Source organism: Python bivittatus, unplaced genomic scaffold, assembly GCF_059951505.1.
Source record: "Python bivittatus isolate LINGU-HERP-01145 unplaced genomic scaffold, Pbiv_v1 ctg000980_np1212, whole genome shotgun sequence".
Lineage (NCBI taxonomy): Eukaryota > Metazoa > Chordata > Lepidosauria > Squamata > Pythonidae > Python > Python bivittatus.
The window spans coordinates 66,402,642-66,417,806 of NW_028277125.1; the positions used below are offsets into that span (position 1 = coordinate 66,402,642).

The following is a 15,165-nucleotide window of genomic DNA, read 5'->3' on the forward strand; positions in this document are numbered from 1 at the left end:
AGCTTTTTGTTTAAAAGCTTTAATAAAAATTATATTTAAAAAAAGGATTTAACTCATAGATTTGTAATCCAGAGAGTTTAGGTTTTGCTCTCATTTCTCATTCACCCTGCTGCTAATACGGGGTAGGAGAGCAATCATTTTATCAATGTTACATTGGAAATCAATTTAGGAACTGTTGGCTGGAGATAGCATTATGTTTTTATAGCCAATTTTTTGGGAGTAGTTTTTTTTCTTAATTCCTATTCCTCAGAGTTACAGGAAATAGGTCTGGAGATGTTTTAGCATGCTAAAACCAATAAAGCAGCAATCACACCATCCCCACATCTTGTACCCTTACAAATGATTCTATTGGGTCCCTCCTGGTTTGTCTGAGCATTCAACAATAGTCATTTTAGTATGTATGATAGACTTGCCCAGCCTGGCACCCTCCAGTTACGTTGAGATTACAACTCCCAGAATGTCAACCAACGTGGTCAATGGAAGTTGTTATCACAATATATCTGGAGGGCATTAGAATGGAAAACTACTCTATAGGCCCTACACCTATCAATTATATAACTGCTACATGCTAGAACCAAACTGATCAAATTGTCCAAGAAAAACAAATATAACATCTGGTGGACATCTGAAAAAATAATCTGATAAAATGGTTGAACTGTTGCATGAGGCAAACTGGTTTCTACAAAATGAATAGATGATCAATACGCTTCCTTCCAAACTGGTGACTGTTCCCTTTTAAATCCTTGGTTTGGTAGAAATACATATCTTTCATATGGTCCAGTGGATGTAGAGGGAGTATAGATAATGTGGATTATAAATTTCTACCACACAGGTCAATTTTAAAAGTTAGGAGAAGGGATGACCATATGCAGGTACTTTCCTAACCCTTATAGGTACAGAAGATTGTTAACAAATGTCTAAGTGCTGTGATGGATTTTCAGAAATATATCTTTAGCATTAGGTAAATGCACGTGTATGGCTAAATTTATATATGTCCAAATTATGGAATGAAGACTTTAAGAATGGCTTCTGTGAAACTTTATTCAAATAGTAAACAGTTAAACTTTCTAGCCTTGTTCTGAATAATTCTTCAGTGTTTTAGGTTCTTAGATACTGACAATCTATACCATATGTATATAAGCTGATACTATATTTTTCAGATAAAATCATGATAAATCATGAAATCGTAGACAAAAGGGTTATAGAAACATTCATCTTGAATTTTTAAGAACTTTTTAAATAACATTCTCCAGATCTCATCCTGTTCTGCCACTATTTTACTGGAGTTATTTTTAAATATTTCATAATATTCTATTGTGGCATAATGCCAGTTTTTTCTATATATATTTAGATTTTTCCATTATGCTACTTTTTATGTGATGGGCCGGTTTTTCTTTTGTTTTGTTTTAAACTATTTCTGTATCATGTTGCTTTTATAAGCTTGCAAGGCATTGCAATTTTCCATTGCTAATTAATGGTTTGAGTTGTTGGTGTTTTTCCCTTTGACTGATGTTCTTGGCCAGATACCTTCTCTGCCAGTAAAATTCAGGCAGGAATGCAGGTGGCATTCATAGAGGAACATACAATGATTAAAAAAAGCACTTAGAATTATATTGCTGGGTACTTTTTAGAACTCAGTTTCACCTGTGTACCGGACCTTTCATTTACCCTGTTCAAAATTTGAACCTCGCAGGACGGGTATATAGCTCCTCTTTTAAAATCCTAATCGATGCCTCATCCTGCTGTTTACATAGGTCCAATTGTTATCACTCCTATTTCACAGGCAGGAACCTGAAGAAACAAGTGGAACTTGGCCTACAGGAGAGCTCTAATCAATTAAGTGCATTAAATTAAATGTACAGGACTCTTTATAAAGACTCTGAGCAGCATACAATAAAAAGCAGTAATAAAATGCAGATAAAATACAAACAGAATCTCCAAATATCTGGAAAAACGGGCATTCTAACCAAAAGAAATATGGAGGACCCGCCACTTGCTGAATCCAAGGCCAGGGGGAACAGCCACGTTTTCAAGACTCTTTTAAACATGATCACAGTGATGGCCAGGCAACTCTCAGGGGGGATGGTGTTCGGGTGCTACAACAGAGAAAGTTAGAAAGGGGAAGCAGGGAGGTAAGAGGATATGGTAAATGTGGTAGCTGCTGCTAATCTGGTTCTGTAGTAGAAGCTGTTCACTTGTATGCCCCCAGTGCCACTGTTGATATTGTAGTAGAAGTCACTGAAAAATAATTTCAACTACCAGCTGTTTCACCTAAGTAGGACTTACGGTTCTTTTCTCCAAATAAATTTCATTCATTCTGTTACTCCTGCAAACACGATTCTATTTATAGATAACATTTGTTATAAAGCAGTTAAAAATAATTCTGAAGGCTTGATGTGTCCTTTTTCTCATTTATTATTTTTATTTGGTAGCTAATATTAATTCAGTTATATCTTTAAAAATAGTTTTGAATATTGGGAAAATAACTTGTTAACTGCGCTGTGAAACACTCTTTTTTCAATAACTGAGCAGCTCATTTGTTTTCCACATGCTTGTAAATTTACTGCTGTAGGTCTGTAAGCAACGTGGCTAAAGGAGATTTCCATTTTTTAACATGTAAAATGAATAAAGACCACACAAAACAGTACATAAATAACTCAACTTTGGGACTCAACATTCCAGGAAAAGGTCAAAATAGTGCCTAATTAAAGGGAGCTGTGATGAACTGTGCACAGATCTTGCAATTTTAAGAGATTCCATATGCGTCCAGAGTGTTAAACAAAAAAGACTAGAAAAGCAGTAAGAACTAACAAAGGAAGTCCATTCAAATTATGCGCAGCGTTCTGTAAGAAAGAATAGTTGAGCTAAGGAATTAAAATCTTCCTACTGACTGTGAAAATACAGTTCAAGTGTCCAGTTCAAGTTGCCCTAAAATTAATCTTTTTTCATCTCTGCAGATATTTTCCTGCAAAGGCAGCTGCAGTGTCATTCAACACACATGTTCTAGGCTAAGATTTCTGTTAACGTAGTATTGTGATAAAGCCTGAACCAGGATTCTGAATGGGATTCCCCCAGTAGAACATTGTCCAGAATCATCTATCACATCTGGGGAACAAGTCCATGATCTTTTTGGACCAGGACATTCTGAATATTGAGAGTATATTACAGGCATTCTCCCAAAATGATTGATATGGTAGGTACAAACAGGATCAGAACATCCATGTGTCAGAAAGCAAACTAAGCTTTAAGCTGCAACTATTCACCATTTTATTTTTTAAGAATGCCTTTGCAGTCTACATGGGACTCACTGAAATAGTTGAAAATACAGTTTATACTTGAGGCTGGTGTTTTGCTTTGCAGTATGCTAGTTTCCCATTTATTTTTTTTAAATAAAAGAATATTACAAAAATAAAATTAATTAATGTAGGGAGCTTGGCAGGATCCTAGGAAGATGCCAGTGGGCATATTGTTGCATCTGGTACCATGCTGGGAATACAGAAATTAGGAGTTCCTTGGGAGAAACATTAATATATTAAAAAAAGGTTTTCTGAAATAAACTTGTGCAATAGCAAACCTAGAGAGTAGCCATTTATGGACAGGATTTACATATTGCACTAACCATAATAGGGTTGCTTGCTTTTGGATTAGCATATGTGGCATGTAAACCATGGTTTATGACCTAATTGTTTATATGTGTCCATTAAGTTACGTGGTTTCTTCAACACACTATAGTTAAACAAACAATGCATTAGCCCAATGTGGGAGTTTGATCACCATTAAGACACTGCAATATGGCCAAACTGCTGTAATTATTTGGGATCATTCATGCTACTGTTCCATATTAACTTGCTTATTTGGGATGTCATACTTGGCTGTCTTTTATTTATATCACGTTTGATATCAGCTTTGTATTTAGTGTACAGTACTGTGCTCTTTGAAAGTTGATTTAATTTGAGGGTAACCACATCTTCTGCATCCTTTTATTCCTCCTTGACCCTTGCTTTTAGAATATGATCAGTGGCGTGTTTTCCACAGAAGTTTATCGACCTATCATTTTCATCTCCATTTTTTGGACAAGTAAAAGCTCTGTACAAGTGAGACATGAAATGAAAAGTGAGTTTTCTGCTGAAATCCAATACCATATCTATCTGAAAGAAATAAAGAAATTTTATCTGCTGGGAGGGATCCGTGGCAACTGGCAGTCTAATTTTCATATCTCTTGCTTGATGCCAGACGTTTGAGTTGATCAAAGTTTATTAATGGGCATTCAACCAGATTCAGACAGCCAATTAACAGATGTCAGTGGATGAATAACAAGTGAAACTCCAGCTTAGTTTTCCAGGAACAGAACCTTGGCTTTCTAGGAACTTGCTGGCATTTTTTCACTATTACCTCTGCCAGCTTCATTTTTTTTTTCCGGAGATGAAGTGAGAAGCAGCTTGGATTATCAAAAAATTTTTTAGTTAGAAGAAACATATCTCCCATTTCAGTTGGTGTCTAGGTCTAACATCTTATTTTCTTAAATTAAAACTCGCCTTGAAGTTCAATAAATAAATAAATCTTATGAATAAATCCAGTGAAGTTATATTCAAGCCTTTTTGTTCAGTTCTCCTCAGATTTCTAAAAGCTGGTACTTGGTACAAGTGTAGAGCAGGTGTAGAGTAGCATTGGAGCAGTGTTTCCCCGATGCTGGCTGGGGAATTCTGGGAGTTGAAGTCCACACATCTTGGTTGCTCTAGAGCCAATAGGTTGTGCATGGGGAAGCTTGAGAGAATATTTAAAATATTTGGATATTTAAGTTTTATTGTTATTTTAAAGACATCCACATAACTCTTTTTATTCAAATACTAATAATGCAATAGGTTAAAATCATAACCTCTCAGCATTAGCCAAGGGATAAAATTTTAGATCAAATGATTTGGTGTGAATTTATACTCTTCAGGTATCTCTGTCATACACTTAGATTTTTAGCTAGGACAATTCACAATTTGTGAGCTCTGTTTCCCCTTTAAAATTGAATCCTGCAATGTTCTGTTTCTTAAAGTGGCTCTCTATATGTATATGAAATATATTTAAATCAAAGGGCTATATAAATGATAATACGTTAGCAATGTATTTTTCCTGTGGATCTTGCCCCCTTAATGTTGATGGATGGTTGTCAGTCCAAAAGGAAGTAATCATCTTCTATCAAAACCATTTTCACCATCTTATCTACCCTCAGGGTTACCATGAGGCAAGTTCACTTCTTCAGCAGCATGTTATGGAGAACAACAGTTTGATTTAAGTAGGTCCTCTAGTCTTCCCTTATCCAACGGTACAGTATAAGGTACACTTGATACCTCCTACCTACTTTACAAAAGTAACAATCGCTGCCCATAGAAGAGTCTTTATTTTGCTTGCTTCGGCTCCACTAAAGGGAACATGTAATAAAATTGCCCTTTGGAATGCTTATGTTCTTGGGGTGATGGATAGGTTGAGGCAATTTAGCATGTTTGTTTATTTATTTATTTATTTATTTAGTAAACTTGTCCCCGCCCATCTCCCCACAATGGGGGACTCTGGGCGGCTTACATCAAATTAAAATCATAAATACATGATTAAAAGTTATAAAAAGAACCACATGTTCTTCTTTATTGACTGTTCTATAATGATATTTGCAGTGCTCTTATTGTCCCAGTTCCGACTAGGAAACCAGGTTGCTCAATACAACTTTACTTGTCTGTCTTACTTTCTAACAGTAACTCCTCCATGACATACAGTGTCTCAAAGTTTTGGGTAGCGCTGTGTAAGATTTGCAGGATACTCTTGGATAACCTCACTGCATATATATAAATACTAAAATAGATTGTATTTGTACAGCAGTTAAAAAAAGTTCTTTTTTTGTATAATAACTGATAGTTACACATTTTATTTCTTTTTTACTTGAAGACTTTGTTTTACCTAGTCATAAAGTTTAAATTGTATTGTTACTTTCTATGGTTGTACTGATATTTCTGTCCTGTGCTGGCCAGTGACTGCAATTAAATTTTGACTGAGAGACAATATTACTTTATTTTGAATCTTTGTCTTAAGCATAGAGTTGGTTGCATGGTGGCCAGAACATTGATTAAATCGTCCTGTCCAAATATAGTGTAACTTGGAAAGTGTTTCCCAACTTCTGTCACAATTTGTAATTGGGTTCATATCTGTTATTTGTAGACTGCTCCTGTTTTACTCATCTCATTCTTTGCATTTTGTCAGTGTATGCTGTCCTCTAGTACACATTTATTTAATAGAAGACTACAGGGTGTAGTCCTGAGAGTCAGCTTGGTGTAGTGGTTAAGGAATTAGGCTAGAAAGTGGAAGGCCATGAGTTCTAATCCCACTTTAGACACAAAGCCAGCTGGGTGACCTTGGGCCTGTCACTCTCCCCCAGCCCTAGGAAGCAGACAGCGGCAAACCGCTTCCAAAATACCTTGCCGAGAAAACTGCAGAGACTAGTCCAGGCAGTCACCAGGAGTCAAAAACTGACTCAAAGGCACCAAAAAACCCCACCAATAAGGGAAAACATGGGCTCTGTCCAATATGCCCTTATTGTCTTGTTTCACAGTAGCCTTTCCTCATAGCAAGCATGTAAGTGACTTGCCTAGCTGCCTTTGTGTTTACTATTCTTAGATATAGTTTGCATGAATTGCTAAACTCTACACATTTATAAATTTCAGGTTCACACACTTTCCTTCTTATTTCTCAAATGTGGCTATGAGGAGCCACTTCGACTACCCGAAATTTCTTGTTATCTTGAAAGCTAGAAAAACTGTGATTAATTACAATGGTGGCTTATGGGAAGGACCTGACTTTAAATCATGATTAATCACACAGGTATAAAAATAGTTAGGAATGGGGTTGCCGCTATAGTTAGAACAACTATTGGTATATAGCAGTGTTTCTCAACCTCGGCAACTTTAAGATGGGTGGACTTCAACTCCCAGGATTCCCCAGCCAGCTGGGGAATCCTGGGAGTTGAAGTCCACCCATCTTAAAGTTGCCGAGGTTGAGAAACACTGCTATAGAGGCCGTCTACAACAGTTACTCCTGCTGCTTTCTGCAGGGGAAGTGTGCCTCCAGTTTTGTTCTGGAACACAGAGTAACTGCACGTGAATATTCAGAATCACCACTGTGGTTTGGATTCTAACCCAAGCTGCCTTGAATAGCTGAGTAACCACTTTGTTTCTGTCTGAATCTACGTCCAGTAGGCAGATGTACAGCAAATGAAACCGCTTCCATTGTATGAAAGAGACTGATGCTCGGCCTGGGAATACACAGCATCTGATACGTAAGTGGTTTGACTCAGAGGAGGCTCCGTAACAACAGTGTTGCTGTCCTTGTTCTCTGAGAAATGGTCTGAACCTCCAACAGGTTTAGGGATAACGTAAGAAGCTGATGGCTTGGTTAAATGGAAAGGTTTTGGAGGATTTTCCTTCTTCATTGCTTGCTGATCCTCCTGAAAGTAGCTCAGAAACTATCACCTAGCTCCTCAGCTTTAGTGACTTCAGATAAATCTGGTGTGCTGTCAGGCTATATAATATGTTTTAAAACATTTCAAACAATAGCTGGGATTTTTCTTAATGTATTTCTTGGTGCTGAGAAACTTGTAGCTCAAGTGTACTTCCATACACTTTCTTTGAAATTTTCCAGACCAAAGAAATGGGCAATAATTATTGTAATTGTAATAAACTGTATATGGGGATATGGACTGAATTCCTTCGTGCTCCCTTCCCTTGCAAACCTTATCTAATGCTGGAATTATTTGACATCTATAAAACAGCTCTCATAAAATATTTTATAGAGCATTTATCCTTTTCATAACACTGTTGACAGACTGCTTTTTCCACAAATTCCTTTTCTGGGTACAGTGTTGTTCTTCAGTCTTTCAGTATTGCAATGAGTGAGTCAGCTCCTCATTGCCCATCAAAGGTTTATTGATCTGAATTCCAACCATTACAAGCTAACCTCAGTTTGTATAACAAATTTAGCCTGTTATATTCATTTTTTTAAAGACTTTCAGAACTCAGAACATGATGACTGGAATACTTGTACTATCAAAAATGTGTCAGAGTGGTGCAGTTATCTTCCCTATCTTTCCCAAATAATAACTCCTCCCTCCCTCCCTCCCTCCCTCTCACACAGACACACACAGACACACACAGACACACACACACACACACACACACATATATATATATATATATACTTATTTCCTCTTCCCCCCTCCCTCTTTCTTTGAATTGTGGTCTTAACAAAAGAAAACTGAGATTTACATGGGCTGAAAATATCAAGTGTACAGCATTGTTCTGGATCAGGCCAGCAACCAATATATATTTCTCTCAGGGAATAATCTATACATTTGCTATGTATAAGATATGATTATTAGGAGTTATGAATCATGTAATATAGAATGTTCACATGCAGGCTGCTTCTAGCCAGACTGACATGTCTATTTCAAGAGCCTAAATTCCTTTTTCCTTTCAATTTTCATTTCTTTCTCTGATAGTCAGCAATTTGTAATTATGGTGCAGGCTCAGACTTCATTAGACTTTTTCTTTCTAACCTCCTAGACTTTTGGGGCACCTGTGTGGCTGCTGATTCTTTCTTCTTAAGTGTGGATGGTGCTGTTTCAACCATATAACCTTGGTGGTTTGCACTCAGAAATTTGAGAAGATGGATAATAGACAGTAATACCCTACTTATAGAAACATTTGTGGGATATGTTTCAAAATATTCCCGCCTTTCAAGAACAGTAAGCCTATCTCCTTTTTTAGGAAAATCTTCTGGACAGAAATTTGCAGCTACAAGATACCACTAAAGAACAATGTGGTTTCAACCACTGTGGTCAAAGGTATAGTGCTTTACTTGGAAATATGCTTTAGATATGACAACACAATAGCATCCATATCTCTCCTGAGTAGGAGTAGAGTGGAGGTAACTGGAACTCTCCAGATACAGTTGGACCTCCAGCCCACATTTCTGACCACTCATCATGCTGACTAGGGCTGACAGTAGTCAGCATTCCAGTGACATTTTAAGGGCCACAGTTTTTCCAAAGCTGCCCTACCTTGTTTTTTTGGTTTTTGTTCTGACTTTAAGCATTAATAAAGCAGAAGTATGAAGGAGAGGTAGGGCTTCAGGCCTGTAGATTAAAATTTAAAAGACTCCTTCAAGGTTGATGATTGACCCCTGCTGACTATACAGACACGTTCACATAGTTTTTGGGAGCAGCAGTAATTCTGAATTTAAAATTACTCTTCCTGTACTTGGTGATTTTAAAAAATACAAACAGTTCAAAGGAAAAACAGGGGGAGGGGGAATCTAACCAGTGTTTTGAAGTTACATAAGTATGTAAGCATTGACTTAGCCTACTTCAAGAAGTTTCGGGGAATGTTAGCTTGGTTTAGCTTAGTTTAGCCTAGGCAATTAGCATGTGGGGGTTTCATATTCATCAACTTAGTAGATTAAATTTACTTTACCGAGAAAGCAGAAATTGGTGTAGGGAAATGCTCAGGAAATGTGCATTCAGGAAACGTTCAGTGCATAATGGTAGAGGAGTAAATCAAAATTAGTAAACAGTTTTACACATTTTCCAGATAGATCTTGCGGGGCCCACAATACCCCTTCTGCAGGCTTTGAAGGGTAAGAGGAAAAGGCAGGCACTGAAGAATGTTAACATACTAATTTTAGAATATGTGAAGAACTGTGCACTTAATTATATGTGTTCCCTAGGGGTAATAATCTGAAAAAAGTTAATTACAACTTTGATTTTCATGTTAATTAATTTGTGAAACAATCTATATTTAAATATGAAAAACTTTTCACAGATAAATAGAACAGAGGCCTGCCCCCCCCCCTCTCTTTCCTAAAGAAACTTACATAGTTCAAATGTCTAAAAACCATGGGCTTTATGCCTAAATGAGATTTTGAAGCTCGGTCCTACTGATCAAACCTCCATAACACCAGCGTGTAGTAAAAGCAGAGCCCATGCAGCTCAACAACACCTCAACTACTTCTGTTGCATGCAACTGCTGCTGCTAAACATTGGTAGCAAGGTGCATCTTCTTTTATATATAATTTTTATTGAAGATTTTAATTACTGCAGTGAAAGCAAATACAATCTTAACTCAGAGAAAGGAGAAATAGAAAGAATAAAAAAGAAAAAAAAAAAAGAAGAAAGAAAGAAAAAGTAAAAGTAAAAGTAAAAGTAAAAATATATATAAAGAAGTGACTTCCAATCTTCATCACAAGTACAGTGGTACCTCTACTTACGAACTTAATCCGTTCCGTGACTCTGATCGCAAGTCGAGTTGGTCGCAAGTCGAAGTAAATTTTCCCATAAGGTTCAATGTAATTACCGTTAATCCGTTCCGGCGTCCACGGACCACGCGGCAGGGGCGGAAAAACGGCCGCTGACCACGCGGCAGGGCGGAAAAAATGGCCGTGGACCACATGTCAGGGGCGGAAAAATGGCCGCGGACCACGTGGAATGGGCGGAAAAATGGCCGCGGACCACGTGGAACGGGCGGAAAATGGCCGTGGACCACATGGAACGGGCGGAAAAATGGCTGCGGACCACGTGGAACGGGCGGAAAATGGCTGCGGACCACGTGGAACGGGCGGAAAAATGGCCGCGGACCATGTGGAACGGGCGGGAAATGGCCGCGGACCACGTGGAACGGGTGGAAAAATGGCCGCGGACCACGTGGAACGGGCGGAAAATGACTCGTAAGTCGAGGCGAATTCGTAAGTAGAGGTAAATTTTTGGGGCCGGAGCTGATCGTATTTCGAAAATTTCGTAAGTAGGGGCGTTCGTAAGTAGAGGTACCACTGTATAAACAAATTTGATAACTGTTTGCCCCCTATAAGGTTACAAACAAATATCTCTACTTCCCATAACCCATCCCTTATCTATATGCAAATCCATAAATTATCAACTTTTCAGTCCTGGTGTCAGCAAAAAGTCCAAAAAGGGTTATCAGAGCTTTATAGAAACATATCTTATTTTAACTTTGGTCAAACAAACCAACTTTATATTCCTTCCTTTTACTTCTGACAATCTTGATCTTTAATTCATTCAGAAGTTGTCATAGGATTTGATCTCCAATTTTTCTTTTCCCACCCCAAAGATTTCTTTGAGGTTTTAGCAAACCTCTTTTGTAAATCCAATAAAAAGTCATTATCCAGGTCATTCTCTTGGTTTATCATTTATGTTATCACTTTGATTTTAAAAACTTTAACCAACTTCTTTTGTATATCCAGTTGAAAGTCCTTATCAGGGTCATTCTCTTGGCTTGTCATTTGTATTTCTACTTTAGCTGCCTTCTCTATCTTGTAATCCACATTTTTTTTCATTATCTAGTATTTTTGGTTCTACTATTTCTGCATCAGATAAAATTTGTTTCACATCTGTCATTTCTTCAGTAACATCTTTTGGACATAGTCTATCCACGGAAGCAGATATCATTGCTGCATTGTAGCTACTAATTTCTGGCCCCATTCTTTGGAAATGTCCTGAAGTATTTCAAATGTTATAAACTTTTGTATCATTTTGAAACCTCTTGTATTAACCAAAAACCAAAGGCAAGTTTAGACTGTTTTTTTTCCTTTTCTGCCTGGAATCTTTAGTCCCCTCTAGTATCCAATTTCTGAAATCATAAAGTCTCAAATCTCTGTTATGACTTAAGATAAACAAAACAATTTGGTTACCATGAAAAGCTGTTTATTTAATTATATCCAAAATCTTATAGTAAAAATCTCAATATTCCGAATTTGTTTGAACCCTTAATTTGTTTATAGCTTTCTTAGATCAAAATCTTATTTAGCCTTTTGCACTTCATTACCAATTCTTTAAATTCTTAAATTTATGGTTAATTTTTCTTTTGTTCAAGAAGGAAGATAAGCTCACCAGGTGGTTTTTTAAAACACATAATTCGGAAGATCTCTGATAGCCTTTGGATAGTTAAATAAGCAATTTCCAAAAGTCAGGTTAGCGAATGTAAGGTAGTTAGAAAGTGAGGTTAGTGAACTCAGTGTCCTTTAAAAGGCTCTGCCATGGTTGTGAGCATGATGGCTGATACCTTTGTCTCCCGTCGCTCAAACCCATGGGAGACCACTGTCCTGCAGTCTCCTCACAAGGAGCAGCCATCCGGAACACATGTGGGTAATCTCCCATCCTCTTCCTGTCCGGAGGGGTTCTGAAGAACTGGTCTACTCACAGGTTCTTCGGTCTTGGCTGCAGTTGTCATCTCTGTTCTTTTGGACATGTTTAGTTCACCATGCCTCCCCCAGAAGTCTCCTCTCACAACGTCCATCTTTCTTGACCTTTTATGGCTCCCCTTTGTACCTATCCCAGTTCATATTTTGCAGTTCAGAAAAGAGCAAACGAACAAGTGAAAGGAGAAAAAAGGAAAAAATAATTGATGCAGAATTATAATATCAGTAAGTGAACAAAGGGATTATCAAGATTGTACAGTAGCACTCAGTATATCGTTGATGAGAAATTAACCATAAATAACAAAATACACTGAATTATTTTAACAATACGAAAAAGAGATTTGAATCTCTGAGCTAAGTGCCAAAATCTCCACTATTTGTTATTTTAAAAAAATAGAAGAAAAACTACTAAAATGTTATAAATATTACTTTACAAATTTCCCTTTGTTGGACTCTGACTGATAAACAATGTTTATAAACATTTTAAATTTTTGTGTATTTCTGATATCAGTTCTTTACTCAGTTCTTTTCTCTCTTAAGAACCATACTCTAAATATTTATTTTTGCCTTGCTGCATTATATAAAGTATATATGTATAATGGTATGTTGGAAAGATATTGAGAGACGGGGAAGAGACGCTGCCTAGGAAACGGTCAGATAAGAGACAGCATAGCCTGCAGCTGGATAGTGGGTGGAGCAGGAGGCTCAAAAGGGACCCTCCTTAATTTCTCGGGTTGTAAAGGGAATGGAGGGAGAATTGTACTTTCAGACTTGCAAGATTTTGTTAATGTAGCTTTACAGTAAACTAGAATGAGCTCATCTGGTTGTGTTTCCAGTCTGGTCTACCTAGTAAGGCTGACAGTATGGAAGCCATTCTTGCTTATAATTGGTTACTTCTGTTGTGCTGTTAATTTTGCCATTACTGCATATCCTCCAAGTTTAAGTTACCAGTCTGATATCATGGTAACGTTGTGCTAAGTTTATCCTTGTGGCCGTAAACATGTACCTTAATAAATTGTGATTTTTTATTTGTTTGTTTGTTTGTTTGTTAATATGTTTTGGAATTATGTCTAGTAAGAAGTATTGTGGTTTCATTTCAGATTTTATTTCTAAAACTCTCTGAATAGTGCTGTGTATTTCTCTCCAGTACTTTTGGGTTTTTTTTCTTTTATATGCCTATCTCATAAGGTAAAAAGTTCCTTCTGTCTCATGGCACTTCCAGCATTTATATATGTAACAGAATATATGTAGCTCAGGATTGAACTGTGGAGTCCTTGGTGTTCTCTGAGCTTGATTGTTTGCTTGCAGGCATTTCATTACCTAGGTAACATCATCAGTGCTAATGAGTGTGGGGTTTGCTCCCTGTTTATATACAGTAGCTTGCCCTGCCAGTGTTGGTAGAGGTGTGGTTTTCTCCTTGGTAGTTCCTTCATTGGTGTATTGTTCTCTATTATTGTTTGGTGTTAATCCCTGCTTATCTGGGTGTTGGTTGCTGGAGAGGATGTGTTCTGGTCTTTTTGTTTCCTTCTTAGCTTTTTTATTGTCTCTTTTGAATGGTGTGTAAATGTGGTTTATCTCCCTGTGTCTGTTGATGACTGATTTGTCTGAATGCCAAGCTTCCAGGAATCCCCTAGCATTTTTGGATTTAGCTTGGTCTAGGATGCTCACAGTTTCCCAGCTGAAACTATGGTTGAGTCTGTCCATGTAAGATTAAGATCATTTTCATTGTGTCTTCTGACTGCTAGTTGGTGTTCATGAATGCACTCTGCTAGTCTTCTGGCTGTCTATCCTATATAGTGGCTGTTACAATCCTTATACTATATGTTGTAGATAATTCCTGTACTTTCTTTTTGGGCTACTGGGTCTTTTGGTTTACTTAAAAAGTTTAAGAAGCAGTCATATATACTCACTTTAATTATTTATTACTCATTTTAATGTTTATTGGTACTCACATACTTTAATTATTTACTCACTTTAATTATTTATTTTCCAGCCAGAAAACCTACAGAAGAATTGGCTTCGGGAATTTTATCAGGTACCTATTTATGTTTTCATTCATTTACCGTTTATTCATTAAGTTTACATCTTTTCTTCCTTCCTCCCACCCCTCCACCCCACCCCAAAGAACTGAAGCCATGAGTGGTTTCCCTCCCTCTTTATTCCACACAATAATCCTCTTGTGAAAGATACCAAAGCTGGTTCTCTATGTCAGTCTGTGGCCAACTAGATGGCTCCGAAGAGCTCAAAATGTGAGGGCCTCTTTCTCCATAACTTTCCAGCAGCTTGTATTTATGGTTTGCTGCTGTGATGCTGGAGGTGGTGTCCAGCAATCAACAACAGTAATCACACATAGCCTCTCCATTAAATTGTCTAATACCTTTCAAAAAACTATTGAAATTGATGGCTGTCATCAAATTTTGAGGGCAGTGAACTCTACATTTTAATTATCCATTGTGATATACTTCATCTATTGAACCTGAAACATCATTAGTTCTTTGGGATGATTTTGAGTACTAACATATCTCCACATTTTCCATGCCATGCTTGCTTTTGTACATCTCTGTCATGTTGCCACTTGTCATCCTCCACTTCAAGTTTCAAGCTTCAAATGCTGTTTCCCCAGTCCCACTCCAGGGCAGGGGTGTCTACTGGGAGTGGTAAAGAAAGTCAGGATGCAATTGCAACTACCATCTTTGGGGATGCCCCTGCCTCTGGAAATTGTTGTAGTCCGCTAAATATTTTGGTTATTCTTTTCTGCATATTTTCCAGCTCTACAATCTCTTTTCCAGTTCAGTAACTAGAACTGTATGGATTCCAAGTGCTGTCATATCAGGGTTTGGTATCAGGACACTACTATATTGAGAGTTTTATTTTTTACCTGTTCCTTAATTATTTCTGTTTCTCAGTTTCTTTCACCACACAATG

General features: G+C 37.4%; 1 protein-coding gene across 2 annotated transcripts in view; it reads left to right on the forward strand.

The window, feature by feature from the left end:
* Positions 1-15,165, forward strand: part of INPP5A (inositol polyphosphate-5-phosphatase A) — a 323,622-nt gene that overhangs the window by 51,384 nt on the left and 257,073 nt on the right. For both annotated transcript variants that reach the window (XM_088132558.1, XM_088132559.1), the window contains exon 2: positions 14,234-14,275. In XM_088132558.1, the coding sequence (XP_087988684.1) occupies positions 14,234-14,275 (42 nt within the window). The remainder of the gene's footprint in view (positions 1-14,233; positions 14,276-15,165) is intronic.